Source organism: Mustela erminea, chromosome 19, assembly GCF_009829155.1.
Source record: "Mustela erminea isolate mMusErm1 chromosome 19, mMusErm1.Pri, whole genome shotgun sequence".
NCBI classification, from domain to species: Eukaryota; Metazoa; Chordata; class Mammalia; order Carnivora; family Mustelidae; genus Mustela; species Mustela erminea.
Genome location: NC_045632.1, coordinates 5575066 through 5603026, shown reverse-complemented (window position 1 = coordinate 5603026; position 27961 = coordinate 5575066). Strand labels below are relative to the sequence as shown.

The 27961-nt window shown below is 51.5% G+C and overlaps 3 protein-coding genes across 5 annotated transcripts in view; 2 read left to right on the top strand and 1 right to left on the bottom strand.

The window, feature by feature from the left end:
- Positions 1–108: 108 nt before the first annotated feature.
- On the bottom strand, positions 109–4357 carry ATF5 (activating transcription factor 5). The gene is made up of 3 exons (XM_032325273.1): positions 4248–4357; positions 2360–2656; positions 109–1451 (listed from the first exon to the last, which is right to left on the bottom strand). Exons 2-3 carry the CDS (start codon positions 2535–2537, stop codon positions 787–789), a joined length of 843 nt encoding a protein of 280 aa, XP_032181164.1. The 5' UTR covers positions 2538–2656; positions 4248–4357; the 3' UTR covers positions 109–786.
- On the top strand, positions 4225–27913 carry NUP62 (nucleoporin 62). 2 transcript variants are annotated; one of them, XM_032325264.1, is made up of 3 exons: positions 4238–4323; positions 23897–24091; positions 25150–27913. In XM_032325264.1, exon 3 carries the CDS (start codon positions 25212–25214, stop codon positions 26793–26795), a length of 1584 nt encoding a protein of 527 aa, XP_032181155.1. In that variant the 5' UTR covers positions 4238–4323; positions 23897–24091; positions 25150–25211; the 3' UTR covers positions 26796–27913. The 2 variants fall into 2 exon arrangements, with proteins under 2 accessions (XP_032181154.1, XP_032181155.1); XM_032325263.1 differs by lacking the exon at positions 23897–24091 and having other exon boundaries at positions 4225–4323.
- Positions 4249–27961, top strand: part of IL4I1 (interleukin 4 induced 1) — a 37142-nt gene continuing 13429 nt past the window's right edge. For both annotated transcript variants that reach the window (XM_032325251.1, XM_032325250.1), the window contains exon 1: positions 4249–4323. The gene's annotated coding sequence lies outside the window, so the exon portion shown is untranslated. The remainder of the gene's footprint in view (positions 4324–27961) is intronic.

Below are 27961 nucleotides of genomic sequence, written 5' to 3'. Positions count from 1 at the left end.
CATGCCAAGAGTGCATGCTTAAGTATTACCCGTTCTGTCTACCGCTAATATGGTCTTTGGCCTGAGGCTCCCTCTCTCCAACTTCTCCTCTCCAAGACAAAGACACACACAACAGAGGAAATTCTTCATTTTATTTCCACTCAGAATCATCAAAAGGATCAGTCCCTGCCCTCCCTCCCCTAGATGTAGCCCCTCCCCAACACCTTCACAAACACTGATTTCCTCCAGAGCTAAAATGAACACCCAGTCACCAATCTCCGAGATCCCACCCCCCTGCCCACCTCCCAGTCTACCTGCATATTCACCTGCTCTGTGAACTTGGCCACCTCTTGGCTTCCAGTCCAAATACACTTCCCCAAGGTCACTTGGCTTGCTTTTTGCTTATATTGTAAGCAGGGGGCCATTCCTGAAACCCTCCCTGCCCTAGTCCCCAGCTGGCTTTCCTGTCCTCAGCTGCACATTCATTCTGCCCTGCTTCCAGGCCTCGCTTCCGTCTGAAAGGCCAGGTTTGCAAGCTCTCCCCTGCTCCACAGACTCCCTGCAGGCCCCAGGCCCTCAGCTCTTACTTAAGGAGTGGAGATGTTGACTGAGGCCAAACACTCCATGATTCTGGGGAGGGAGAAGGGGATCGGGTTCAGAAATGGACAGGAGAGGAGACAAAGGGAAAGAGGGTGGGGAGAGACAGACCAGGGGATGATGGGAGGGACCCTCCTACCTCAGCCCCAGAAACAGAAGCGAGCTGGAGCTGAAGACTAGTGCCCCTTCTCGCCCAAAGCCCCTGCTCCTCTAGCTGCTCCGGGTCCTCTGGCTTCGAGCCTTATACACCTCAATGAGCAAATCCTTGACGTATTGGATCTCGCGCTCTACTGACTCAGCCCTCTCCCTCAGCTCCCGGTTTCGTGCCTCCAGCCCCTGGCACTCGCCCTCCAGGGCCTCGCCCTCTGCCCGCTTCCTCTGGCGATACCTCAGAGCCGCTGACTTGTTCTGGTCTCTCTTCTTTTGCTTGCGGTCCCCTCGAGTGGTGGCAGGATTGGGGTAGGGGGCCGGGCGAGAGGGCAGAGGGGGAGGGGGAGGGGGCTGCTGTGGTGGGGGCAGGGGCGCCAACCCTGAGTCTCCCTGCCCAGTCTCGCTGCGGCAGTAGATGGCCAGCAAGTCAAGGGTATCTAGGGCAGGGGGCTGGGGGAGGTCAAAGGTGGGGACGGGGAGTGGGAGAGGGAGGGACGGTGCTGAGGGTGGTGGTTGTGGTGGTGGGGAGGATGGTGGGAGGAGTGGGGCATCAAGGAAGAAGTCTTCCATCTGTTCCAGCTCCTTCTTGAGGAGAGAGGCCATGGCTTCCAGGTCAGGTGGGGGTGGGGAAGGTGGGGGGAGGGCACCTGGGGGCAAGGGGGGTTCCAGGGGCAGGAGGGCTGTAAAGTCCACCCGCTCAGTCATCCAGTCAGAGAAGCCGTCGCCTGGAGGATTGGGGGAGAGACATAAATATCCTTGAGTTCCTGGTCTTCCACCTAGCCTGGTGCTCACTCACGCCGTTTCCTGCATGCCATGCATGGAGTGAAACCACCAAGCAGCCCACCAGTCAACCCATCAATCAATGAATCATCACACCATTCACCAAATCAACAAACCAGCCAACAAACCAAACATCTAACCAACCCGTTAACCAACCAATCAACTACCCAGTCAACCAACTTAACCACCAGCTGGCTAATCAACAGACTGAATCAGTCAACCAACCAGTCAACCCATTAAACCAGTCACAGAACCACTCAACCAACCAATGACCCAAACAACCATTCCAACATCCGCTTTACTGATTACCCTATGCCTGTAGTTTCTGACTTACTATTTTTAAAGGGCAAACTAGACCACACACACAACAGAGACTGTTTCATTTTTAATTAATTATTGAGAACCCACTATGTGCCAAGCATTAGGGATAAAGTAATGAATAAAATAACTTCTGCCCCAGAGCCTCTTGGGATGCTGTTTCCTGATAAGCTCTTCCCTTGAGTCTTTTCATGGCTTATTCCTTCCCCGCCTTTAGGCCCTAGCCAAAAAATTTCCGATGTGTTTCCTGGCTATCCTCTCTAACCTAGGACACTGTTTTCATTTTCCAGCTCAGCTACTAAGTGTTTCCCACTTATCCCAACCCATCATCACCTAATTTGTCTTCCATCTGCCTCCCAATAGAGTGTGAGTTCTAGGAAGGCAGGGATTACATCAGTCTTGTCTCAGCTCTATCCCCCAGCACCTAAAGCAACCCCTGGCACATTGCAGGTACTCAATAAATATTTATTGAATGAATCAATGAATTCTTCTCCCTTGCCCCCATGCTGCACCTCCATTCCCCACCTGCCCTTACCTGCCAGGGGCTCTCCTCCCCCTGGGAGCCCGCCCTCCAGGGCTCCCCCGAGGATTTCATAGGGGCCCAGGGGGGCAGGGGCCAGGGGGAGTTTCCCATAGTCTACGAGCCAGCCCAGCCCGCTAGCTGGGAGCAGGGCCCTGTCCAGCTCCAGCCCCAGGGTCGCCAGGAGTGACATGGCTGCAGCAGAGGCTCTGGGCAGGGGTGGCAATGAGGAAGGCTGAACCAACAGCTGGAAGGAGGCTCTGGAGGTTGCTCAGCTGGGCAAAGACAGGCACCAAGGCGAGAGTGGAAGACCTACAAGTAAAACAAAAGGAGGTAGTGTCAGAGGCCATCCTCATTCACCACCAAAGTCGCAGAGAAACCAAGCCACAGCTCCATGTCCCCAGGGTCCTCCCTTGCACTTCCAAATGGACTCCACACTGCACCTTGCCCTATCGGAATTCTAAATCTGTGCTTTCTTTCCCCAAATCTCTGACTCCCACATACTCCCAAGGGAATTCTCTTTAGGTTCCCAGTTACTTTTCTTTAGAATTCCCAAGCTCCATGGGGCGCTTGGGTGGCTCGGTGCCTTGAGCCTCTGCCTTTAGCTCGGGTCACGGTCCCAGGGTCCTGGGATCAAGCCCTGCATCGGGCTCTCTGCTCGGCGGGGAGCCTGCTTCCTCTCTCTCTCTCTCTCTCTCTCTCTCTCGGCCTGGCTCTCTGCCTACTTGTGATCTCTCTCTCTGTCAAATAAATAAATAAATAAATAAATCTAAAAAAAATTAAAAATTAAAAAATTAAAGAATTCCCAAGCCCCACTCCTTCTAATGCAGAAACCTAATTAATGGTCTCCCAAGGGAATTTCCTTAAGCCCTCCCACCCTCCCCACAATATTCCACTTCATAAAAAATTCAATCCCAGGAGAATTTTCTTCCAGCCACACCCCTTCCTCTAAGCATTTCCTTTAGGCTCCACCTCATCCCAAGAGGCCAGCTCAAATTAGTTCCCAGGGGAATTCCCCCAGCCCTAGCCCTCCACTAACGTGGTTTAGCTACCAAGTTCCGCGGTTTCCTTTGAAATTTGCGATGACCGCCCAGTCCCGCCCAAGTCTCGCCTCCATTTACCTTAGCCCCACCCCTTCGCGATGACTCCCCAGAGGCCCCACTTTTTCTCCGATCGAAACCCCACCCTTCAGTTAAATTAGCGTGACCACGCCCCCTATCGTAGTAGGCCCCACCCCCAAGCCCCGCCCTTCGCGGCCGCAGTTTTCCTAGTTCCACCCCCTTCCTAACCCATAGTCTCTAAGCCTCCCCTCCGCCCTGTCAATCTAAGTCGGCCCCAGCCACCGCCCCAGCAGGTGCCTGAATGAAACGTAAATTGTGCTATGCGCCTGCGCAACGTGGAGCCGGGAGAGAGGAAGAGGCGGGCGGAAAACCCGGCCCCCACCCCGACCCTTCCACACGCGGCTCTCTCGCCCAGGGCCAAAGCGCATGCTCCGCTACGGATCCTACTGCTGTCACACCTACGGGGGTTGTGGGACTCAGTGCGCATGTGCGGCTGCTTACTGTCCGCCCTTCACAGAAAATTACGGGCTCTGGTGGGGTTGTGCACGTGAGCAACCGCTCGCGGACAGACTCGTTGACCCCTCCCCGCTTGGGGCTAGTGCGCAGGCGCACCTGCACGCAGACCGTCTTCAAACGCCAACATTCTCCCAGAGAACGCACCCTCCCCCATCGGGCCGAATGCGCATGCTCGGCCACGTGCCAACGGCGCGTCTTTCCCCTTCTGCGCCTGCGCGACCGTGATTCCTCATTCTCGTCTCTCCCCCCACGACTGGTCGTGAAGGCCGCGAGCTTCGAAAGGGCGGGAAAGGCGGTTGGAGAGGGAGGGGCGAGCGGTTACTCACTCCATGGCTGCGGAAAGGAGAGGCGGCGGCGGCCTCCGCTGAAGAAAAGAAGGCGGTAGAGAAGAGCGCAAGCGCGGTAAGCGCGGAAATGGGCCGGGACACGCAGGGGGTCGCGGCTACAGAGCCATAGCCGGGGCTACGCGGGCGGAGAGGGCGTCTTGGTAGCCTGAGAAGATATTGTGATCTGAGGACGGGGAATGAGGCGGCCGCGGGGACTGGGGACAGATATACCGAGGGTGGCGCAGCACGGCCCGCCCGGATCCTTCCGCGCCCCGCCCCGCGTGGCCCCAACCGGGAGGCGGGCCTAGCCCCTTCCTCTCCGGGATCCTGGGATCCGGGCCCCTCCCCACCCCCAAAGTGTAGCCTTTTTCTCTCTGACTTGGGGATCCAGTCCCGTCTTCGTTCCTACCCCTGGGGTTCCGGCCCTCTCCTCCTGATCCGGGGTGGGTGGCCTTTTGCTCCCTCTGACTCTGGGGTTCTATTCTCTGTCTCTCTGACTCTGAGGTCCAGCCCCCCCCACCCCCCGATTCTGGGGATTCGGTCCCTGTTTTGTTTTGTTTTGTTTTTTGAGACCTGCACCAGTTCACTTTTCGTTTCGTTAGCCCCGCTTCCCGAATTTCCGGCCTGCCACATGCTAGTCTCCGTCCCCCAACCGCCGCCCCACGCTGAGAACCGTTTTTGTGGGTTAGACTCTGGTGTGAGTCACAATGAGACCGCGCGCGCCGTTCAAATCTCCGACCTGCGACGGTGGCAAATAAGTTCTGTAGTCTCGTAGATCGGGAACTACATACAAAATGAGGAAAATAGTTGACTCTGCCTGGTGAAAGTCAAATAATTCGATGACTGTGAAATCCAGAGCCGTGCTCTTATGTGCCTGTATGACGTATTTTATTTTTAATAACCCCACCCCTTTCTGGGGGTCCAGTTTGGGGTCCAATCTCAACTCTTCCTCCAGCCCTGGCAAGAGCCCCAGACGTTGGACCATCCAACCCTGCTGGTAGATCATTCTTGTGTCCTCTTCACTCCTTCAGGGCGTCAGTTAATTGCCAGCCATCCCCACTCTTCCCGGTTCCAGATGGTGGACGCTCAGCAGCATTGGCGGTGCGCGGTTGCAGGGAAACAGGCATCATCACCCTCTCTCTTTTCTCTATCCTCTGCCCACCTCCCATGAGCCCTTCTTCTAAGCTCTCATCCGGAATTCCTTTCAGAGGGTCCTCTCACTTCTCCCCCACTGGATCAGTTTACCAACCATGCCCAAAATAGGGAGATGTGCACTGCCCTTTACTAAAAGAGAGGGGGCTTCCTGACCATTCCCTCCCTGTGTTCTAGCCCTTCCTGTAGCCCAAGTGGGTGTGGGTCTTTGCTTCAGAAACCCCTTCATTTCCCATCTTGTATCTGTCCACAGCAGGACACCAGGACTTCAGCTTAACATTCAGTGTGGCTGAAGAGGTGGAGGAATCCTTATCTTGAGATTTCTCTGGGAATGAAGATATGCAGGCTTCTGTTCCATGCAGGAAGTCTTGGGATCTGACTCCTCTCAGTTAGAGCACTTACTGTCCACTCTGCCAGAATTTGGGGACTTGACCTATAGGAGCTAAGTTATTACCTAGGCAGCATAGAGTAGTGGTTAAGCACAGATTCTGGCACCAGGTTGTTAGGTTCAGACCTTGACTCTACCCGACTTATTAGGTTGCTGGCAATTTCTCTCACTTCCCTGTGCCTTGGTTTCCACAAATAGTACCAGAATAAACTATGAAGTTCAGTTAATAGAAACATAGCAATATACACAGTGGTTAACAGTGGTTGCTTCTTGGGTGGTCTTCTGAAAAGATCTTTTAGCATGTAAACGTGAACAAGGTATTTTTTAAGTGAGTTTTTATTTTGGAATAATTTTATATTTACAGAAAGGTTATAGAGATAGTACAGGGAGTTCCCATATACCCCTCATCCAGTTTTCCCCATTGTTGACTCTTACATTACAGTGGTACATTGGTCACAACTGAAGACCCCACATCGGTGTGTGCTTTTAAAGTGCTTGCTTTATTCTGATTTCACTAGTTGTTCTTAATGCTGTTTTTTTGTTCCAGGATGCTATGTCACATTTAGTCATCATGTCTCCTTAGCCTCCTCTGGTGTCTGCAGCGGTTTCTCAGACTTTGCTAGGTTTTTATGACCTTGGCAGCTTTGAAGAGTGCTGGTTGGTTATTCTGTGTAATACCCCTCAGTTTGGTTTTGTCTCAAGAGACTGGGATTATGGGTGTTTGAGAGGGTGGCCAGGTAGAATATTTTTTAGTAACTGGAAATGAACTTGCATCGTGTGGGAATCCTGTTGCCAGCTACATGCCGATTATGCTGACTGAGGAGACATTGGGGCAGGGACACTGGTCCTCCTGTCCCAGCCCCTTGCACCTTTTTCTCTCCCTAGCTGTTGGATCTCCCCCAACTCAGCCCTGGTATCAGCTCGACTGATTCCTACTGAGTGGGTGCCAATTAGCACCCTTGGGTCCCTAGCCTTTTCCGGTGTATCCTAATTTGTGGGTGGTGGGTCATCAGTGGCTACCTTTGAGCCCAGGTCTTGGCACCCTGAGCCTTCTGTGCTTACTCTTGACCCAGACCCATGGCACTTCCAGGACTCAGATGCCTCTGCCTCGCTCAGCTTGCAGAGTGTCCCTGGGTTCAGGTGCCCCAGTTCCTTCAACTCCTGAACTGGGAGCATGGGTGGGGCTTGGGGACTCTTTTTTAGTGCGGAGGAGCCAGGCTTGGGGAGTGAGGTGAAAATTGCAGGCAGGTTGCATCACCCAGACTCTTTGATGGGGAGGGGGAGTGGAGGGGATTCTCTGGGGGCCCTGGCTCACCTGGCAACAGTTCCTGGTTAGCACAGCCCTAGAGCCCTGAATTGGAAAGAGATGGGGACAGGGGGCGCCTGGAGAGCAGCCACCTGTGCAGGATCCTGTATATCTGAGAAGGGGCCTCTGATTGCAGAAGTAAACCTGCTTGTCTTGCAATGGGCAAGACTGGGGTCCCAAGAGCTGAAGAGGGTTGTGCGCAATCACAGTGCTAGTTAGAGCCCAGGCCTCTGCAATACTGCACAGCTTCCAGGGCCCTACAAACCCCAGGGAGAGCCTGTTTTCCCTCAGATCTATGAAGTCCCTGACCCCCAGCCTAGGGCATAGCCCGCTGGGAGGCCACCTCATCCAGACCTTCACTGCAGGTTTGCTGCAGCTCACAGTTGCCAAATCTATTGATTCCGACCTGTTCCTCCCCATCTCCCCTATGCTAGTGGAGGCCCTCCTCACCAGCCACCCCTCGCTGGTTTCCCAATCAAGCTGACAGCCTGGCATGATGGAAAAGGGATAGAGTTTGCATCAGATGGACCTAGATTCTTTCTGAAGAGGCACTAGGGCAGGTACCTGGGTCATGCAGGTGGTGGTGGGGTGGGGGCAGGAGGTGGAGGCGGACGTCCTAGCAAACAAGGGCAGGAAGGCCAAGGCCATCCCAGCTGGGGAAAAGGCAGTGTAGAGGCCAGGCATGTACAGCATCGATCTGCCACGTGGCCCAGTAGCTTCAGAGCCCTTCCCTGCTCCCGTTGTGTGTCACTGGGCAGAGGCTGCCACAGGTCTTCCAGCCTAGGTAGGTCTCACGCTGCTGCACCAACTCCAGCACCTCAGCCATCTTCTGTATAGGTTTCCTGTGGCTTCTGGAACATACCATTGTAAACTTAGTGGCAGAGCAACAATATTTATTCCCTTTTCATTCTGAAGACTGCAGGTCTAACATAGGTTCACAAGGTTGTGTTCCTTCTGGAGGCTGGAGGGGAGAATCCATTTTCTTGCCTTTTCCAGAGGTGGCTGTCCTCCTGGGCTCATGGCCCTTTTTACATTCCTCTGATCTTTGCTTCCATCATCTCCTCTCCTGTTTTCTCCTTTGAAGATCTTGCCCTTTAGCTTACCAAGGCCCTTACGGTTACATTGGGTCTTACCCAGATAGTCCAGGATAATGTTTTCATCACAAGACCCTGAATTTAGTCATATCTGCAAACCCCCTTTTGCCATGTAATACATTCACGGGTTTTGGGGACTGAGATGAGGATCTCCTTGGAGAGCCAGTGTCCAGCCTGCCATACCTCCCTTTAGGAGCCTGTTTTCTCATCTAGGAGATGAAGGCTAGGGTCAGTCCTAGGGTGCCCCTGCCGGTGCCCACCGGGACTAGCTGTAGGAAAAGGACCAGGCAGACTGAAGGTGATTGATCACTTAAGCTCTGTGAGCTCCGGCAGGATACTATGCTGCAGTGGCCTCGTCGCTAAATTGAGTACAGTAACAACCCTCAGAGGTCAATAGATGAGGACCAAAGAGATGATACGTGAAAAGACGTAGGACTGTTCCTGGCTCAGCAAGTGAGCCACCTCTGCAAACCCAAAAGCTGTAAAGCCCCCGGCACCCAGAAGGCATAGGTGTGGCTCAGGGGTGGCCCAACTTGCTGGGTAGCAGTACTGGCCCGGCGGTGCAGAGTTCCCGATTGTACAGAAGTTGAAAATCCAGCATTTTTTGTAAGATACAGTTCTAAAAGGTTGGCAAGTAATTGAGAGAAACCCTAACAAACCGTGAGTGTGGAGAGGCTCTCAGACTGCAGGTCGTCCCTGACCTTTGGTTCTGTAATATCCCCTCACCCTCAGATCTGTAATCCTCTCTGCCTTGAGCAGAGAACCAAAGGAGCCAAGTACTCCTTCTTCCAGAGTTGCTGACAGTTTGGACCACACCTCTCCCTGCTGGACTGATCCAAGTTTGAGGAAGAGTAGGGCCTCGTTCAGACCCAGTCCCATCCTGTAAAGTCAAGAGGGCTTGGGGTGCCTGGATGGCTGAGTGGGTTAAAGCCTCTGCCTTCGGTTCTGGGATCTAGCCCCGCATCCAGCTCACTGCTCAGCAGGGAGCCTGCTTCTTCCTCTCTCTCTGCCTGCCTCTCTGCCTACTTGTGATCTCTGTCAAATAAATAAATAAAATATTTTTTAAAAGGGGGGGGCTGTGTCTGGGGGGAAGTAGCGAAGCAGGTCCCAGGAATTGTCCTTGAGGGTTGGGTGCCTAACACAGAGGGGCTGTTGTCTTACTACCCTGTGTGTCCCTTATCAACCGGCTGTGCCTCCAGCTAGAGGCCACCAGGAACACATGTAATTGAACAACTTGGGTTTCTTGCTGTTGCAGCTAAGGAGCTACGCACCGTTGGGGCGCTAAGGGCATCTCAAGAAGTGGGTATTAAGGAGGACTTAGAATGGCAGCTGGGTTAAGTTCAGTAACTTTGGAGAGGAATGAGCAGAGCTAATGCTGTGGTTAATATGAGAATCACCCGTTAGCGCTGAGCCAGGAAGGGGAGGTTGGTCATTTTTATGCTTTGGACAATGTTTGTGCTTTTGTCTATGTTGAAATATGATTCCACAGTGGTCTTGCTCCACTACAGTCAGAATGGCCCTGCCTGATGTTGGTATCCTCTGGAGTTGCTCTATTTGACTGGAGCATGCCAGGACCTGGCTGCCAGGGCTGCTTTCCCTTTCTCAAAGCAAACCAGCTCATCCTTCCAAATGGGGGAAAAGAAGTGGAAACCCCCTGCCATGGGGTGGGCCATGTGTATAGTTCCCACTGGGTGACTTGAACACAGAGGAAGAAAGCAGGACCTGAACCCTGCCAGTACTCCTGGGATGACCAGTAACGGTGGGAGCTGAGGGGAGCAAGAGAGAGAGGGGCAGAGGCAGGGGGCCAAAATGGCCCCCATGCTTCCCAGGTGCCCCCCACACATGTGGGGACTGCCCCTGGAGACCATTGGGTCAGCACCAGCAGAGCCTCCCTTTCAGTTCAAGAGCCCTATGCCCTTCTCTTCTTGCCCCTGCGCAGACTGGGAACAGATTCCACGGGCAGGAACAGGGAAGAGCAGCTGATCACTCCCCCTTCACTCTGAGCCTTCAGGAGTCTCGCCTATAGCTGGAGAAGGTGGACAGCACTGAACTGGATTCAGAGTGAAACACAGGTCTGGAAGGTGAAAGACATGCCCAAGCTGTCCTTAGAGAGTGGGAAGGAAGTATTAGACATGGCACGTGATGGGGGTGGGGTGGAAAAGTCACATTGGAGATGCTCATGTGTAGTTAGCTCAGCTCTGGAATCGGACAGCGTGGGTCAGTACTGACTACCTGTGTGACTTTAGGTAAGTTACTGAAGTTCTCTCGACTTTAGTTTGTATGTCTGTAAAATTGGGTCATGAACAGTTCCCACCTCATAAAGATGGGAGCCAGTGCAGGTAAAGCATTGCAAACAGCCCAGCACATAATAAATCTCCAGAAGTGTTAGCATGGGAAGTGATACCTAGAGGCAGGTTGGGGCTGTGATTGGTTTCTGGTTCTCAGAGTCAAAGCCACTCTTCTCCCCCACCCCCAACTTCTGGTGGCTTTCACCTGGTCCCCAGAGAAACCATCTTCATGGCAACGGTCTCTGCCACAGCCCAGCCTGGACCTTTTTCTTCCTCACCAGTGACATCACTGCCTCTCCCCTGAGGTGCTAGTGTTGATTACAGGGAGTGAGGCTGGGAAGGGAGCACAGATGAGTGTGATTCTACAAAATAGAATTTTATAAAATCCCACCTTGCGTACTCTTAGGTCCCTCTCTATCTGACCCCCCATGCCCAGCTGCATTTCTCGGGGAGCCCCTGATGGGCTTAAAGCTGACAGGAGCATTTCAACTCCAGTCTCCTTCCCATGCCAGCTTCACTTGTCCCCAGAAGAAAGCATGATCCTATCTTTGGAAACTTCTCTGCCTAGCCCCTGCCCTCTAGGACTGAGCCTGGCCCCTGCTCACCTCTGTAACCTCACTTCTGCCTTCTCAGCCCCTTCCTGCCATCCCATGCCCGGTTGGTCTGTTTATTAGTTTTATTTTGAGGTATTGTATAACACACCTCCATTTATTAAAGTGTACAATTCAGTGGTTTTTAGTACATTCACAGAGTTGTGCAGCCGTTACCACAATCTAATTTTTGGAACATTTTCATCATTCCCCAAAGAAACCCCGTTTCCCATATCCGTTAGCTGTCACTCCCTGTTCCCTCCCTTCCCTCAATCCCAGGCAACCACTAACTTGCTCTCTGTCTCTAGTTTTGTCTATCCTGTTCTGGACATTTCATATAAATGCAATAACATCGTAGATGGTCTTTTATCTGGCTTTGAAGCTTCATCCATTTTGTAACATATGTCAATACTTCATTCCTTTTTCTTTTTTTTTTTTTTAAGAAGGAGAGAATCTTTTCCTTTCTTTCTTTTTTTTTTTTTTAAGATTTTATTTATTTGAGAGAACACATGAGCAGAATGAAGGGCAGAGGCAGAGAGAGAAGCAGATTCCCCATTGAGCAGGGAACCTACTTAGAGCTCAATCCCAGGACCCTGAGATCATGACTTGAGCTAAAGGCAGATGCCTAACCAACTGAACCACCCAGGTTCCCTGAGAGATAGAATCTTAAGCAGGCTCCAAGCCCAGTGTAGAGCCTCATGTGGGACTTGATCCCACAACCCTGAAATCATGACCTGAGCCAAAATCAAGAGTTGGTGGACACTCGGGGCGCCTGGGTGGCTCAGTGGGTTAAGCCGCTGCCTTCGGCTCAGGTCATGATCTCAGAGTCCTGGGATGGAGTCCCACATCGGGCTCTCTGCTCAGCAGGGAGCCTGCTTCCCTCTCTCTCTCTCTCTCTCTGCCTGCCTCTCCATCTACTTGTGATTTCTCTCTGTCAAATAAATTTAAAAAAAATCTTTAAAAAAAAAAAAAAAAAAAGAGTTGGTGGACACTTAACTGACTGAGCCACCCAGGTGCCCCAAATACTTCATTACTTTTAAAAGCTGAGTGATAACTCCATTTCATGGATATACCACATTTTATCTATTCATAAGTTGATGGACATTTGGCTTGTTGATACTCTTTGTTACAAATATGCATGTACGAGTTTGGGATGGACATGTGTTTTCATTTCTCTTGGAAGATACCAAGGACTGGGATTGCTAGGTTATAAGGTAACTCAAAGTTTAACCTTTTGAGGTATTCCACAGTGGCTGTACCATTTTCCATTCCCATAAGCAGTGAGTGAAGGTTCTGATTTCTCTACATCCTCACCAACACTTGTCCATCTTTATTGCCATCCTGGTGGATGTGACCTGGTATCTCATTGTGGTTGTGATTTGCATTCCCAGATGGCCAGTGATGATGAACATATTTTTCTATGTTTATTGGTCATTTGTGTATCATCTTTGGCTCTGGTGGTATGAGTTTTGGGGGGGAGGTTGTTTTGTTTGTTTGTTTTTGGAGAGCAGTGGACAGAAGGAGAGAGATTTTTTTTTTAAGGATTTTATTTATTTATTTGACAGAGATTATAAGTAGGCAGAGAGGCAGGTGGGACAGGGGTGTGGGGAGGAGGCTCCCTACTGAGCAGAGAGCCTGATGCAAGGCTTGAACCCAGGACCCTGAGATCATGACCTAAGCCACCCAGACGCCCTGAGAGAGAGAATCTTAAGCAGGTTCCACATTCAGTCTGTTGCAGGCTCCAACTCACAACCTTGAGATGATGACCTGAGCTGAAATTAAGAATTGGACACTTAGGGGCGCCTGGGTGGCTCAGTGGGTTAAAGCCTCTGCCTTCGGCTCAGGTCATGATCCCAGGGTCCTGGGATCGAGCCCCGCATCGGGCTCTCTGCTCAGCGGGGAGCCTGCTTCCTCCTCTCTCTCTGTCTGCCTCTCTGCCTACTTGTGATCTCTGTCTGTCAAATAAATAAATAAATCTTTAAAAAAAAAAAAAAAAAGAGTTGGACACTTAATCAATGGAGCCACCCAGGCACCCCTGGCATCTTGTGGGCTGTTTTTTTTTCTTTTTTCTTTTTTTAAGATTTTATTTATTTATTTGGCAGAGAGAGAGATACAGCGAGAGAGGGAATACAAGCAGGGGGAGTGGGAGAGGGAGAAGCAGGCTTCGCGCAGAGTAGGGAGCCCAATGTGGGGCCCAATCCCAGGGCGCTGGGATCATGACCTGAGCCGAAGGCAGAGGCTTAACCCACTGAGCCACCCTGGCGCCCCAGCATCTTGCAGTTTTAACACAGGTATTCAATACCATTCCACAAGGCAACAGCCCTTGCCTTTCTAAGCTTTTGCCTGGAATGAGGTGTTGACCTAACTCCTTCCTACCCTAACTTCCTTTATATCCTTCAAAACCAAGCTTAAATAGCCCTTCCTCCTCAAGGAGTGTTTCCCTGACCCTCCCCTTAACCCATTCCCCAGGTGAAGGTACTCACTCTGTCCTCTAGGCTTCCAGTAGGTTCTACGAGAGCTCTTTCACAGTGTCATCCTATCATTTATCTCTTTGTTACTCTTAGTAAATTCTGAATTAGTTGAGGGCAGAAGACCTTACCTTAATCATCCTCACTTTGACATTTATGTTGACATTGGACAAGTTACTTAACCCTAAAAGGGAAATACGGGTGGTACCTTCCTTGCAGTTGTAGGGGTTAGGACTGAAGGAGTCTGTATAAGCACCTGGCATAAAGCGGCCCCTGGATCTCTTTATTCCGTTGACAAGCATTTGCTGAGTGCCTGTGATGGCCAGCAGCTGTTAATGACATTGGGGATAACACAGTGGAAACCACAGACAAAACTGCTGCCCGTCATGTAGCTGACATTCAGATGGAGAGACACAACAAATGAAATCCATAAGTTCAGTATATTACTATTTCAGATGGTGCTAAGTGCTAAGGATAGTCAGGGAAGGCCTCACTGAGTAGTTTTAGCAAAGACTAAGAAAGTAAAGGGTGACCATGGGGACACTTGGGAGGAGTGTTCCCGAAGGAGGGACCGACAGGTACAAAGGCCCCAAGGCAGGAATACTTAGGCAGTCAAGAACAAGTGGGGCTGCAGTGGAATGCTGGAGGGAAAGAGTGGCTGCCAGCGAGGGTGCACTTTGGCTATAGGGAATAATGCCTCTGTATATTTGTGTGCGAGTTTTTTTTTCAGTGCTTCTTTTCAATTCTGGTACTTTTTCTTTATATTTATCACTCTAAGTTTCATGAAGGTGGTGACCATGACATACTGTCTTTGTTTGCCCACACAGGGCCTGTCCTGTTCTCAGTCTTAGTGGATGTGTGCTGACTGAATGAATGAGGATATCTGTGAATTACCCAACCATGCTGGCATACAATGAGTGCTGAATGGTTGGTGCTTTATCATTTTTTAATAAATGTAGTTGGTAGGTACATCAGATTGATAGAGTTTCCTAATTTCAGGTGCTGGCAGCTTGTAGGGAAATGATTCTCTCCAGGAACTGCCAGTTAGAATAAAAATGGTTAGGGGCAAGTTAGAGGGCAATTTGGTTGCCCCTAGAAAAACCAAAATGCAAGTATCCATAGCCAGCAACTCTCCTGAGGATCTGCCCTGGAAAAGTGCCTGTGCCAAAGAAGGTGTGAAGAAGCATGCTTGTTGGAATATGGTTGGAGAAAAGAAATATTAGAATCATTTCATCTCCTCAGGCTATGAATGCACATACAAATACATAGATAAAAAATACAAGGCAGCTTTTAACAGCAGTTACCTCACAGGTGTGGGAACCAGGGTGGGGGGTAGTGATCAAGAGAATCTTAGCTTTGATGGTGATGTGCAAGACATTTTTTTAAAGGAAGGACTATGTATTAATTGTGCAGCTAAAATTTAAAGGTTAAAAATGCAGTTAGAGAGGGATGCCTGACTGGCTCAGTGGGTTAAGCCTCTGCCTTCGGCTCAAGTCATGATCCCAGGGTCCTGGGATCAAGCCCTGCGTTGGGCTTCCTGCTCAGTGGGGAGCCTGCTTCCCCCTCTCTCTTTGCTGGCCTCTCTGACTACTTGTGATCTTTCTCTCTGTCAAATAAATAAATAAAAATCTTTTTTTTAAAAAATGCAGTTAGGGAAAAAAATCTTTCAGTAGAAGAGAAAACAGTTCTTGGCAAAATAGGTAGGGGGCCCAGCACCAGAGAATTCCTCAGATCTCTTCCACTCCCGTTATTTTATATTGAGTCGTCATTCTAGAATCTTCCTTAAAATCGATTCTTTTGTTTCCTGACTTCTTTTCCACATAGGTCTTAACCTGATTTGTTTTCCCTGTGGGGGAACTGTTTTTCCCACACCACCTGAGCTTCTTTGGGTATAATTCAGGCCTTGGAGTAAAGAATGTAATTGCTAATTAGCTGGGAAGTGACTTGGGGTAAAACTAGTTTTTTCAGGGGAAGGAAGAAAGGGAAGAGAAGGCTGGGAACCTATGAATCCAAGAAGCATTTGGGTACCAGCTCGAGGCAACCATAGGAGAGAGCAGCCAAGGCATGTTGTGGGTGCCTCTGCTAGACTGGCTGTCCTCCGTCCCATGGGGATGACAAGCCTGCATAAATGAGTCTGAAGGTAGAGTAAGTGAAAATGGACAGTGGGTCTGACAGGTGACCTTCTTGTGTACAGAGGGGTAGAGCGCGCATTGCATTTGCTTAAATGAATTAAAAAAAAAAAATCTGGAAAGAGGCACAGGAAACCTAACTGCTTGTCTCTGGGAAAGAGAGCTGGTGGCTGTGGGGATGGGGGAGGACGGAGACCACAGTATTCCCTTTGGAACGTAAAACCACATGAACAAACAATCTGTTCACAGAAAATGTAAATTTCACTTTTTTTTTTTTCTTTTTTTTTAACTGTTAAAATAGCTACCACTGGGCGCCTGGGTGGCTCAGTGGGTTAAGCCTCTGCCCTTGGCTCAGGTCATGATCTCAGGGTTCTGGGATCAAGCCCCACATCAGGCTCTCTGCTCAGCGGGGAACCTGCTTCTCCCTCTCTCTGCCTGCCTCTCTGCCTACTTGTGATCTCTCGGTCAAATAAATAAAATCTTTAAAAATAAATAAATTAATTAATTTAATTAAATAGCCACCACCGGGGGAGCCCCATGCTCAACAGGGAGTCAGCTTCTCTTGCTTCTCTCTCTCACTTACTCCCTACCCCGCCACCCGCTCCTTCTCCTACTAATGTGTGCTCTCTGTCTCTTTAAAGTAAATGAATAAATCTTTAAAATGAAAATAAAATAGCCAGCACCACATTATTGGGTAGGTTGATAAATGGAACACGTGTGACAAAGCTGCCTCAACAATCAGCGTGCAGGGGCGTTGAAGAATCTGATCATGGAACACTGCCTGGGGGAAAAGACAAGTGGCAGTGAAACAGGCTGTGAGGCTTTCCACAGCTCCTCCCCCTGAAGAGCAGACAGACAGATGGACAGACATGCCTCTTTTGTGTCCTCTCTTCACAGGTCGAATATTTAACACAAGTTCATTATACCTGGGAGATTGAAGGACCTCGAATGTGGGGGTCCTCAGGGAGGAACAGGTTTAGGAAATTGGGACCAGAATCCCAAGTGGCCTAAGGGGATGAGAGGGCTTTTGAAAACTGCGGGGGAGTCAATCCTGCCTTCACTGCTGGGGATACCATGCCCTGTGGCAGAGAAGCCTTCACACTGCCGGTAGCACCGAGGTTTCCCTGCTGCCAGTTTGGCTTACAAAAACCTCCTGCCTTTCTCCGGAAGGCTCTGTTCCCGGCAGTTGCCCATGCCCACCAGGCATGGTGGTTGTGTAAGAGCCTGACAGAGTGGCCCAGAACACCACCAGCTCCTCCCCAGCCGCCTGGGGAAGGCCTTCAAAACAAACGAGATCCTTTCACATAGACACCTCCTGCGGCTTCATGGTACACTCTAGTCTGGCTACGCGGACCCCTCCCTGCTCTGGAGCCCACCTAGCATGCTGCTGTTCTTTCCCTGCCTGCAACTGTAGACTGCCTTGGCTGTGGTCTGGCTAGCCAGCAGCTTGCTGCTATCAGTTGATTTCCATTCCTGAAGGGCTGGCGCTCTCTCAGCTCGCCTGTTCCTGAGGGTTAGAGAGTTTATCTTTGACTAGAGGGAGAAAGGAGAACTAATTAAAGAGATGTTTCAGCAGCAGCATGCACGGACTGGGGGTGGGTGAGTGGCCAGTGACCTCTGTTTTACATGTTGGTGAGACAACCCAGAGAAGAGAGATGATTGTGGTGGGGAGGGGGAGGGGAAAGGGATGGACAACGGGGGACAGCAGAGTGGACAGGGAGTTCCCCCCTAGCACAGTGGCAAAGGTGCCAGCAGGTGTTTTTTTGTTGTTGTTGTTTTGTTTTGTTTTGTTTTGTTTTGTTTTGTTTTGTTACCAGCAGGTGTTTGAGCTCCCGCAGGAAATCAGATTTCCCTGGCTGGGTCGATGGGGGCCAAAGGCAAAGTCCCTTCAGCCTCTGATTTTCTGCCTTTTCTCTCCTGCTGCCATCTCCTGTGCTCCCTAGTTTCTCTCCTACTCTGGTCTCTCTGAGTCTGTCATCACATGTCCTCCAAGTCTTAATTGCTAATTTATTATTTTTTTAAGATTTTATTTATTTTTAAGTGTTTTATTTATTTGACAGAGAAGATCACAAGCAGGGAGGGGGAAGCAGGCTCCCTGCTGAGCAGAGACACACCCCCTCCCAAGTGGATGTGGGGCTGGATCCCAGGACCCTGAGATCATAACCTGAGCCAAAGGCAGAGGCTTAACCAGCTGAGCCACTAAGGCATCCCTATTTATTTATTTTTTAAAATTTTATGTTTTAAGTACTCTCTCCACCCAACTCGAATTTACAACCCCGAGATCAAGAGCCCCTCGCTGTACCAACTCAGTCAACAGGCGCCCCACTAAATTGCTAAATTGTGATAGCTCCTTTGCTCCCTGGCCTCAGCATTGTTGGCAGCGCCACCAGGTGGCCATGGGGCTGAAATGTCAGGAGCATCTGCTCTAGTTGCTGCCAGAACTTGCATTAATAAGAGGTTAGCTTTTCCTGGGCCAAGAGTGCAGCGTGCTAAGTGCCCATTGCAGATCTGTGAGCTGTAATCCTTGTTTTTCATGTGATAAAACAGGCATGGGGATGAATTTAGAACCTAAGATCCCAGGATTAGGAGTGAAGAAGCAGGGTCTTTGGCCAGCAGGCTGTGGAGTCTTGCCAAGTGACTGACAGAAAAGGACAAACAAGACCCTTTTCCTCAGAGCACACAGAAATCCACAGTCTGGACTTCTAATGACAGCTACAGGGCTACTGTCTGCAGTCCCCATCCCAGTCCATCAGTGGACTAGAAAACCCAGGACTCATAATCCCAAGCCCCATCGAGAAGCCCTGAGAAATAGAGCTCTTTGGCGAGCTCTTTGGCTATACTCGCTGCTGCCCTAAATGAAGTGGAGTTGAACTGGTGTAAAGAAAGGGGATAGCAGCTGTCTCCATCCCCAGTGGAGGATCCTAGTGTGGAAGGGTCACTACATTTTTTTTTCTTAAGATCTTATTTATTTGACAGAGAGATCACAAGTAGGCAGAGAACTAGGCGGGTGGGGGGGGAGCAGGCTCCCTACTGAGCAGAGAGCCTGATGGGGGGCTCGATCCTAGGATCCTGAGGTCATGACCTGAGCCACTGAGCCACCCAGGCGCCCCAGGGTCACTACATTTCTGAGGTGTGAAGATGAAAGACAGCTATGGGATCAGGAAGGGAAACCATGTTACAGCTTTGTCTCCACTGGATGGACAAGCCTAGCAATCTACCTCTGTGACCTGGCCCCCAACCCCTCCTCCCCAAAGCCTGCTGCTTCAGCCACAAAGAGTACAGAAGCTGGCCTGTGTATCTTACTCTCTCGGTGACCTGTCTGCCCAGAAAGCCCCGTTCATCCTTTAAGACTTAATTCTGACATCTCCTTCCTGTTCCAGGCAGAACTTCAGCACTTAGCCCCAGAAAGATCTGGTTTCCCATCCTGGGACTAGTGTTTGCTGCTCTGTGACTTTGAAGAAGTTACATCACCTGTTTCCCATCCAGGAAGGATTCATTGTGCTCCTACCTAGTATTCTTTTTTTTTTTTTTTTTTTTTTAAGATTTTTTTTTTTTTAATTTATTTGACAGAGAGAGATCACAAGTAGGCAGAGAGGCAGGCAGAGAGAGAGAGAGAGAGAGGAGGAAGCAGGCTCCCTGCTGAGCAGAAAGCCCGATGCGGGACTCGATCCCAGGACCCCGAGATCATGACCCGAGCCGAAGGCAGCGGCTTAACCCACTGAGCCACCCAGGCGCCCTCCTACCTAGTATTCTTGACCCAGGACCATTACATAGGTGGTGCTCTGTAAATGATAGTTCTTAGTTGTCAGATTGTCGGTCCCTCACAGTTATTTATGGAGTGCCTGCTGCATGCCAGGCACTGCTCTAGGTGCTGGGCATAACAGTAGTGAACAAAGGCAGAAAATCCTGCCCTGTGGGCTGACACTGTCACCATCATCAGCCCTTCTCATGTTTCCAGGCCACCTTGCCCCTCCCTCTGTCATAGGACATAGGTGGCCTGTTGTTGCTGGGTTTTGCACACATCCACTCCCCTGATTCGGTCACCCCAGCAGCAGGGGATGTCCAGATTCTCAGAATCACAGCTCTCTGTTCTTTTCCCACCTGCTCCCCAGCTGCCAGGCCCTAGTGACTGCTGTATCCTCTTCCCTTGGCCCTGTTGCACAGAGGCAGACCGTGCACCTTGGCCCTATCACTTCTCTTCTCCAGCCTCTCCTTGGCCCCAACTCCAGGATGTGTTTCCCATCCATTTGTCTAGATTGAGTCCATCCTGTTCTTTCTTCCCCATTCCTCTGTCAACTTCCGGTTGTCATAACAAATGATCACAGATGTAGTGGCTTAAAACAGCACTCATTCATTCTCGTACAGTTCAGAAAGTTAGAAATGGGTCGACAGGACCTCTTTCCTTCTGGAATCTCTGAGGGAGAATCCATGTTTTACCTTTTCCATCTTCTAGAGACCCCCTGCATTCCTTGGCTTGGAACCCCTTCCTCCGTCTTCAGAGCCAGCGACATAGTATCTCTCAGAATGTTCTTTCATGGTCACATCTTCTGTCTCCACCTTCCACTTTTAAAGACCCTCATGGTTATATTTAGGGTCCATGCAGTCCATCCAGGGTAATCTCCCCATCTCAGAACCGTTAATTTAATCACATCTGCTAAGTCCCTGTTGCCATGTGAGCTCTCGTGTTCATAGGTTTGGAGTTAGGGGGTGGACATGTATAGAGGCCATTATTCTGTCACACAGACCCCCCCCACACACACACACACACATTGCCTTCTCAATCCTTCCATTCCTTTGGTCCAAGGCCGAGGTCCCCTCATATTAATTCCCAAACACCCCTGCTCCAGATACAGGAAATGGGCTGGGGTAGGGAGCGAGAATCAGTCCCTGGGCTTGGGAACAGTGTGGCCCCTGCCCCTTAACAATACTGGCCTCCTGTTTTCATGGCCAAACCCCCCTGCCCCTGGCCTTTGTTCTAGCTCTTTCCTCAGTATGACTCAGTCAACCCCTTTACCCCCATGCCACTGCCCTGTTCCCCTTTTCCTGCCCCACTTTTTCTTCCTTCCTAATGCTTCCTAATGCCTATTAAAGCGTGACATAGGATTCCTTTATGAAGTTTGTTGTTCTCCTGTCTGTCTCTTCTGCTGGAGGAGAAGCTCCATGAGAGCAGGGACTCACTCTCCCCATCACAGCCATATTCCCAGGGTCTGGAACAGGGCCCATGCATAGGTGCTCAGATGTGTTTGTTGCGTGAGTGAATGTTGCACTACAGAGAGTTTGTTTTGTCTGTGTTGTCATAACTGTACGTAGAATAGGGCTAAGGAAATAAATTAGATAAAGATGGAATTTGGAGTAGCAAAGAACTGGAGAGGTCAGGTTAGTGGACCTGAGTGAAGCTGGAGGTGATGGCAGAGAACCGTGGTCCTCAAAGCCAGGGGACAGGACGAATCTGTCGTTCAGAATCTACGACTACCCTGGGCTATGAGGGCAGGCAGATGTGGCTTGACAAACAGGGACAGAGTGGGGTAGGCGTCTCTTGTCAGTAACTCGGTGACTTTGAGGCAGACCCTCCTCACTCCAGGCCCAGCTATAGATGCCACGTCTGTGGCCGCCCAGGCTTAAGCACCTGACCCAAGCACTGTCAGCTGCTCCTGTGGAAAGCTTGCCCCTTCAGTAAACTGGAAAGCCTATTTTGGAGCTCAGAATAGTGTGTATCTGTTAAGACACATTTTTGTGAGAAACTCCCAGAGTCCTGGTCTTGGTGGATGGCTTTGTTCACTTGAGTCAGCCCCTGCAGAACCAACACTTCATTCCATTTTTGCACAGACTCACACATTCCCCAGATTGAGGTTTTCTCTTCTCTGTCCCCAGAGTCCTGGCCCCTCGCTCAGGCTCTTGGCTTAGACCACCACTGCACCCTCCTCCCAGCTACCTGACCCTCTAGTTTCTTCCCTTCCAGTCTGTTTCCCGCACATGTGTCTGGCCTTGTTAGTCTCCCCACCTCTAAAGTCCCTCCATGACTCACGCAAAATGAAGTCTGAGCCATCAACATGTCCTTTCCCGACCAGCAGCTCCCGCCACATCACACAGCACTATACACACGATGTACTCGGGAGTCCCCAAACCCACCCTTAGGTTCGGTGATTCTCTAGAAAGACTCACAGAACTCAGCAAAGCTGTTAGATTCATGGTTTCAACAAAAGGGGAAAAAATCAATCAGCACAGGTGAAGGGTGCACCAGAGTCTGGGAGAGAGAAGGGGTGAGCTTCCAGTGGCCTCTCCCCATGGAGTCATACAGCAGCACTTAATTCTCCCGGCAACACCGTGTGACAGCACACATGGACTACTGCCCTCCAAGGAAGCTCACCTGTGCCTCGGCATCCAGGGTTTTTACAGGGGGTCAGTCACATAGGCCGGAGTGTCTTTGTGACTGACTCATTACTTAGTCTCTGGCCCCTGCAGAGGTCAAGTTGGCAGGGCTCGCAGGTTATCTTACAGGAACCAGAAAAGGGCCAGTCTTTTCTTTGATGTGTAGGGTGGATAACCCAGGCCTTCTGAGTGAACTCTTTACTGCATGTACACACACACAGTCCCTCTAGCCACACCAAATCACTTAGCACCCCAGAGACACACCTGTGTCAACCTTTCTGCCTCACACAGGCCTTTCCTCCCATCCACCTGACTAACCCTGACCTCGTATCCTTCCACGCTCAGCTCAGGAAAATGCTCCCTTATTGACCCCTCCCCACCCCCATCCTCTGTTGTCCCTACCTAGAGCCCTGGTACTCAAGTTCACATTTCCCATGTCTCTGATTACCTCAAGGGCAAGGGCCATGGCTTAGGTGACCTCTGTGGGCCTCTCACTCTCCCAGTTTATTAAATGGTCCTGCTTTTGGAGTAAGTGAGCTATAATATATTTAAAGCACATAGCACGGGGCTGAACCAATAGTGTTTGCCCCTGTTAGTAGATCCCTAGCATGTGTAGTATCAGAAACCGATGAGGCATTTAATAAATGGTGAGCCATTAAACTGGAAAAGCCCCCCCAGACTCTTGTTTTTCTTGTAGTTTTTTAATAGTTACAAAGAGCTTTTTATAAATGCTCTTGTGGAAAAATTTAGCTGCAACTTATTAATAGAAGCTCTCTTGGGCTGAGGTCTTGAGAACAGAGACATGTAGGCGTAGCTGTTCGGATGCCTTGAGCTGCCAGTAACAGCAGATGTGGCTTGCCATGGTACTCAAGTGAGGAGGTGTGCGCTCGCTGCAAGAAGGGGTCTGGCGCAGGGCACTGTGGGGTCCCAGTGGCCCGGGGGCTCAGACATTGCTGTAGTGCGAACGAAGGGACCTTTCCCAGGAACCCCCAGAAGAGCTTTATAAAAATGCTACAGTCTAGGGCCCTGCCACACGCCACCCCCCTCTCCCCCGACAAAGCGACTGCCCCCATCAGTCTGGCAGCAGTGTACCTTCCAAACACCCACCCCTGGAGGTGCTGATGGGCAGCCAGTTGAGATCTGGCTTAAAGCAGGTGGCCCCAGGGGCAGAGCGGACCACATTGAGGTCATCTCCCTAGAAGCATGGGTCTTTGGAGAAAAAGGAAATACTGAGGTCTGCCAGGAAGGGGGAGGGTGCCGTAGAAGTTGGAGAGGGGCAGCCACAGCAGGGTTCCTCTGGTCCAGGGCACAAGAGGATTCCTGAGGACACTTGAAGAAGTAAAACTGGCCCAGAAGAGAGAGGGAGGAGGAAACAGGACTTCAGGAAATAGGATGGCTTCCCTGGGCCAGGCACTTGGCTTCTCCCTCATGACCTTGTTTATCCTTCCCAGTGGAAGGGGCTCATCCTTCTTGTTAGAATTGGGGAAATAGGTGTAGAGAGGCTCAGGAGTAACTTTCCCAGGACCCACGACTTGTAGCAGAAGCAGAGTTCAAACCTGGTCTTTCCTTTATCTCTGGAGAACCAACTTTGTGCCTGAGAACAGGGAGCAGTCTTGCTGCTCAACTGCCTGAGCTGTTTTAGACGAAGGGAAAATAAGCTGTGCGGGGTATGGGATGGAGGCTGGGGTACAGCATGGCGGCCATGAGCCAGGGCAGGGCTGCATGCCCTGTGACCAGATGGACCATTTTGATGGAGTATAAATAAAGAGGGGTTTACAGCCCATGGCCAGGTTCAGGGCCCACCGTGGGGTAAGAATTGACAAGTTAAGTCCGTCTGAGCTTCTCTTTTCCCCGTCTGTGCATAGGGACCATCATCACAACCTCTCTGTAGGACCGTTGTAAAGTTAGCTGAGGGTCTGGTGGCTAAGGAGAGCATACTGGGCACAGCAAGCTGCATGGGAATCACCTTGGTGTCTTCACTGGAATTGGCATTTCTCGTCTTGTGGCCTAGGAACCCACTGAGCAGTGGCAGCCAACCATGAATTCGTGTTAAATTTGAGGTCAGCCACAACCCCCAGGTGTCTGAGAACAGGGCCTGGTGTTCACAGGCCCTTCTGGACTCCCTTCTCTTCCCTCACCAGAGCCAGTGGAGGGCCCTGTGAGCATGTGTGAATCCTCTGGGTCCACGATCACTTTCCCTCTTCCTCCCCACTCTGTGCAGCTCAGCTGCAGATGGCTGGGAGGATGGGGGGTGCCCCACATGCACCTGTAGGTGAAGGAGGCCACCTCCTGAGTCCCTGGAGAAAAATCTCAGGGGAATTCTAAGTTAGCTGACTTAGAAGGAAGGCAGGGGGACGCTCCAGCAGGCCTCCATCCTCCTAAGTGGTCAGCCGTGTGCACTGAAGGGGGCTAATGCCCTGCCATAGAGCCCTGCTTTCTGGGGCCTCTCTCTGAGGTCCAGAAAGACGCTCAGGGCAGTACTCCGATCAGTCCACCACCTCCCACTTGCATTCAGCAGGGAATCCTGGGGAGCAGGTCCTGAAGGTGGTGGGGGTTTTTTGTTTGTTTTTGTTTTTGTTTTTTTAAGATTTTATTTATTTGATAGACAGAAATCACAAGTAGGAAGAGAGAGAAAGAGGAAGGGAAGCAGGCTCCCTGCCGAGCAGAGAGCCTGATGCAGGGCTCAATCCCAGACCCCAGGATCATGACCTGAGCCGAAGGCAGAGGCTTTAACCCACTGAGCTGCCCAGGCGCCTCTGAAGGTGGTGTTTTGTGCTTCTAGTCCCACTCTCCAAAAGTGCCTTGATCCAACCTCCTCAGGTGCTCTTTGGCCCTCTCCTCTAGGGCAGCAAATACTCCTGCTGGTGCTGAATGTGGCTGTGGCTGTGGCTGTGCCGGTCCCAAGCACATCTGGTTCCTAGTACGTGACCCCCAGGGCTTTTTCCTCTCTAGCTTAACAGGGCCTGGCTAGGTTACAGTAGAGAGCTGGGTGGCGGTCACATGTTCTCATGACCCAGTCCCGCCACCCTCCAAATGGCTCCACCTTGGCCATCGAGGCTGCCTTTCCCAAACTGCCATCTGATCACGTGACTTACTCTGCTTTAAAAATCTTCCCAAGGTTGCAGACCGACGGATTTACTTTGGGAACCAGCGTAGCTGCCGCCACCAGAATCTGGAGCCATGAGCGGGTTTAATTTTGGAGGCACTGGGGCCCCCACAGGCGGGTTCACATTTGGCGCTGCAAAGACGGCGACAACCACACCTGCTACCGGGTTTTCTTTCTCTACATCTGGCACTGGTGGGTTTAATTTTGGGACTCCCTCCCAGCCGGCAGCAAGTACCCCTTCTACTGGCCTGTTCTCACTCACGACCCAAGCTCCAACGACACAGACCCCAGGATTCAGCTTTGGAACCACAACTGCTGCTACGGGAGGAACTGGATTCTCCTTAGGAATCAGCGCGCCGAAGCTCAACTTGAGCAGCGCAACGGCCACCCCAGCCACGGCACACACTGGCGGCTTTGGGCTCGGCAGCAGCACCCTCACCAATGCCATCTCGAGCACTGTCACCTCCAGCCAGAGCACAGCACCCACCGGCTTCGTGTTTGGCTCCACCACCACCTCTGCTGCTCCGTCCACCACACCGGGGGGATTCTCCTTCACAGGGGGAAGCACATCCCAGACCGGGACCTCAGGTTTCAATATCGGCTCCTTGGGGACTTCGGCTCAGCCCACGGCGCTTGCCGGCTTGCCCTTCACGGCTGCCCCTCCGGCTGCCAGTGGAGCAGGAGCCACACAGCCGGCCACTCCTGCCCCCGCTACTGCCACCACCAGTGCTGGCCCCACACTGTTCGCCTCGCTAGCTACCGCTCCGACCTCATCTGTCGCCACGGGGCTTTCCCTTTGTCCCCCTTCAACCACGGCTGGAACTCCTGGGGCCGGAACGCTGGGCTTCAGCTTAAAGGCCCCTGGAGCAACTTCTACCACCTCCACAACAGCATCCACCGCCCCCGCCGCCACCACCGCTGCCACCACCACCACAACCACCACCACCACCACTGGCTTCGCCTTGAATCTGAAGCCACTGGCACCAGCTGGGATCGCCAGCAACGCTCCAGCTGCCGTGGCCGCGCCGCCGGGGCCTAGCACCGGCACTGGGGCGTCCACCAGCCCTGTGATGACCTACGCCCAGCTGGAGAGTCTGATCAACAAGTGGAGTCTGGAGCTGGAGGACCAGGAGCGGCACTTCCTGCAGCAGGCCACCCAGGTCAACGCCTGGGACCGCACACTGATCGAGAACGGGGAGAAGATCACCACCCTGCACCGTGAGGTGGAGAAAGTGAAGCTGGACCAGAAGAGGCTGGACCAAGAGCTCGACTTCATCCTGTCTCAGCAGAAGGAGCTGGAAGACCTGCTGAGCCCTCTGGAGGAGTCGGTCAAGGAGCAGAGCGGCACCGTGTACCTGCAGCACGCCGACGAGGAGCGCGAGAGGACCTACAAGCTGGCTGAGAACATCGACGCCCAGCTGAAGCGCATGGCCCAGGACCTCAAGGACATCATCGAGCACCTGAACACGTCCGGGGGACCGGCCGACACCAGCGACCCGCTGCAGCAGATCTGCAAGATCCTCAACGCGCACATGGACTCGCTGCAGTGGGTCGACCAGAACTCGGCCCTGCTGCAGAGGAAGGTGGAGGAGGTGACCAAGGTGTGCGAGGGGCGTCGCAAGGAGCAGGAACGCAGTTTCCGGATCACATTTGACTGACGTGCCAGCCGTCTTCGGAGCCTGTGCGCTCCAAGGGCGTTGGAGGGCAGCGGGGGCATGCAGTTATTGTCTAGTGTTTGGTTGCAGTGAATACCTGTTTGTTCCTTTCTTTCATGTGACCATGCCGTTGAGAACAGTTCTGTGGTTTGCTTTGCATTAGTGAAAACGGAAGTATTCTAAGCGCTCTAGTCTGGGCAGCAGCATTGTGGGTGTGGTTTCTTTGTGTATCTTTTGTGTATCTCAGACCCCTTTCACAACCACCACCCATCCATCCTTCTTGCTCCAGCCAAGTGCCAGTAGAGAGTGCTGGAGACGTTTCCCCAAAACCATCTGTCTCCCAGCCAGGGTCTGCCGAGCGGCCACTCTGCCCAACATATAGTCGTAGGTGCCGTGAAGAGTCCGTCCTCGAGGAGACGGTGTCCTGGTGTAAGGCGTGAGCCTGTGGAGACTGACCGCCAGTGCGAGAAAGGGGCTTGTGAATAGGACCAACCATGGGATGTAGAATTTCAAAGGAGAAAGGATAGTCAGATGAGGGACTTAAATGTAATATTGAGAAAAGGGTCAGACTTGCACCAGGAGGTCTTTACCTTGCCTGGCTGACACGCCACCCCATCCTTCAGTTGTCCTTATCTTGGGCCTCACCTCCAGGAAGCCCTCTCAGCTGCCCCAGACCTGGGTCCGGTGGCAGTCCTGAGGCTCCAAAACGACATAGAGCGTGTGCATGTCTTGTGCCGACTGTTAACTTCTCTGTCTCACTATTGAATGTGAGCCCCTATGGGCAGGGACTGTGTTTCTTGGCCCCTTTTGTGTCCTCAGCACAATCCCTGTCACATTTTCAAAAGAACAATGGAGATGAAACACGGCATCAAATGTTCATCCACAAAATGCCTGCTGAAATGGCCACGAGTGCCAGAGGTGGCCACAGACTTGGGTTGGAACTTGCCAGTGCTGGAGCAGACCTAGTCTGTTAACAGTGAGAGATCCGTGGTGTCCAGAAGACAGAAGCCAACCGGTTGTTTCCTGAATGTCTTGTATTTGTCTTTATACTTTGCTGCACTGTCTGAGATACTATGACTATATGTTGCATTCCTAAATAAAATTTACCTTGGAACAAAAAAGTTGCCATTGATGTGTATCACTTAGAAAGCTGGGGAAAAAGAGCAGGT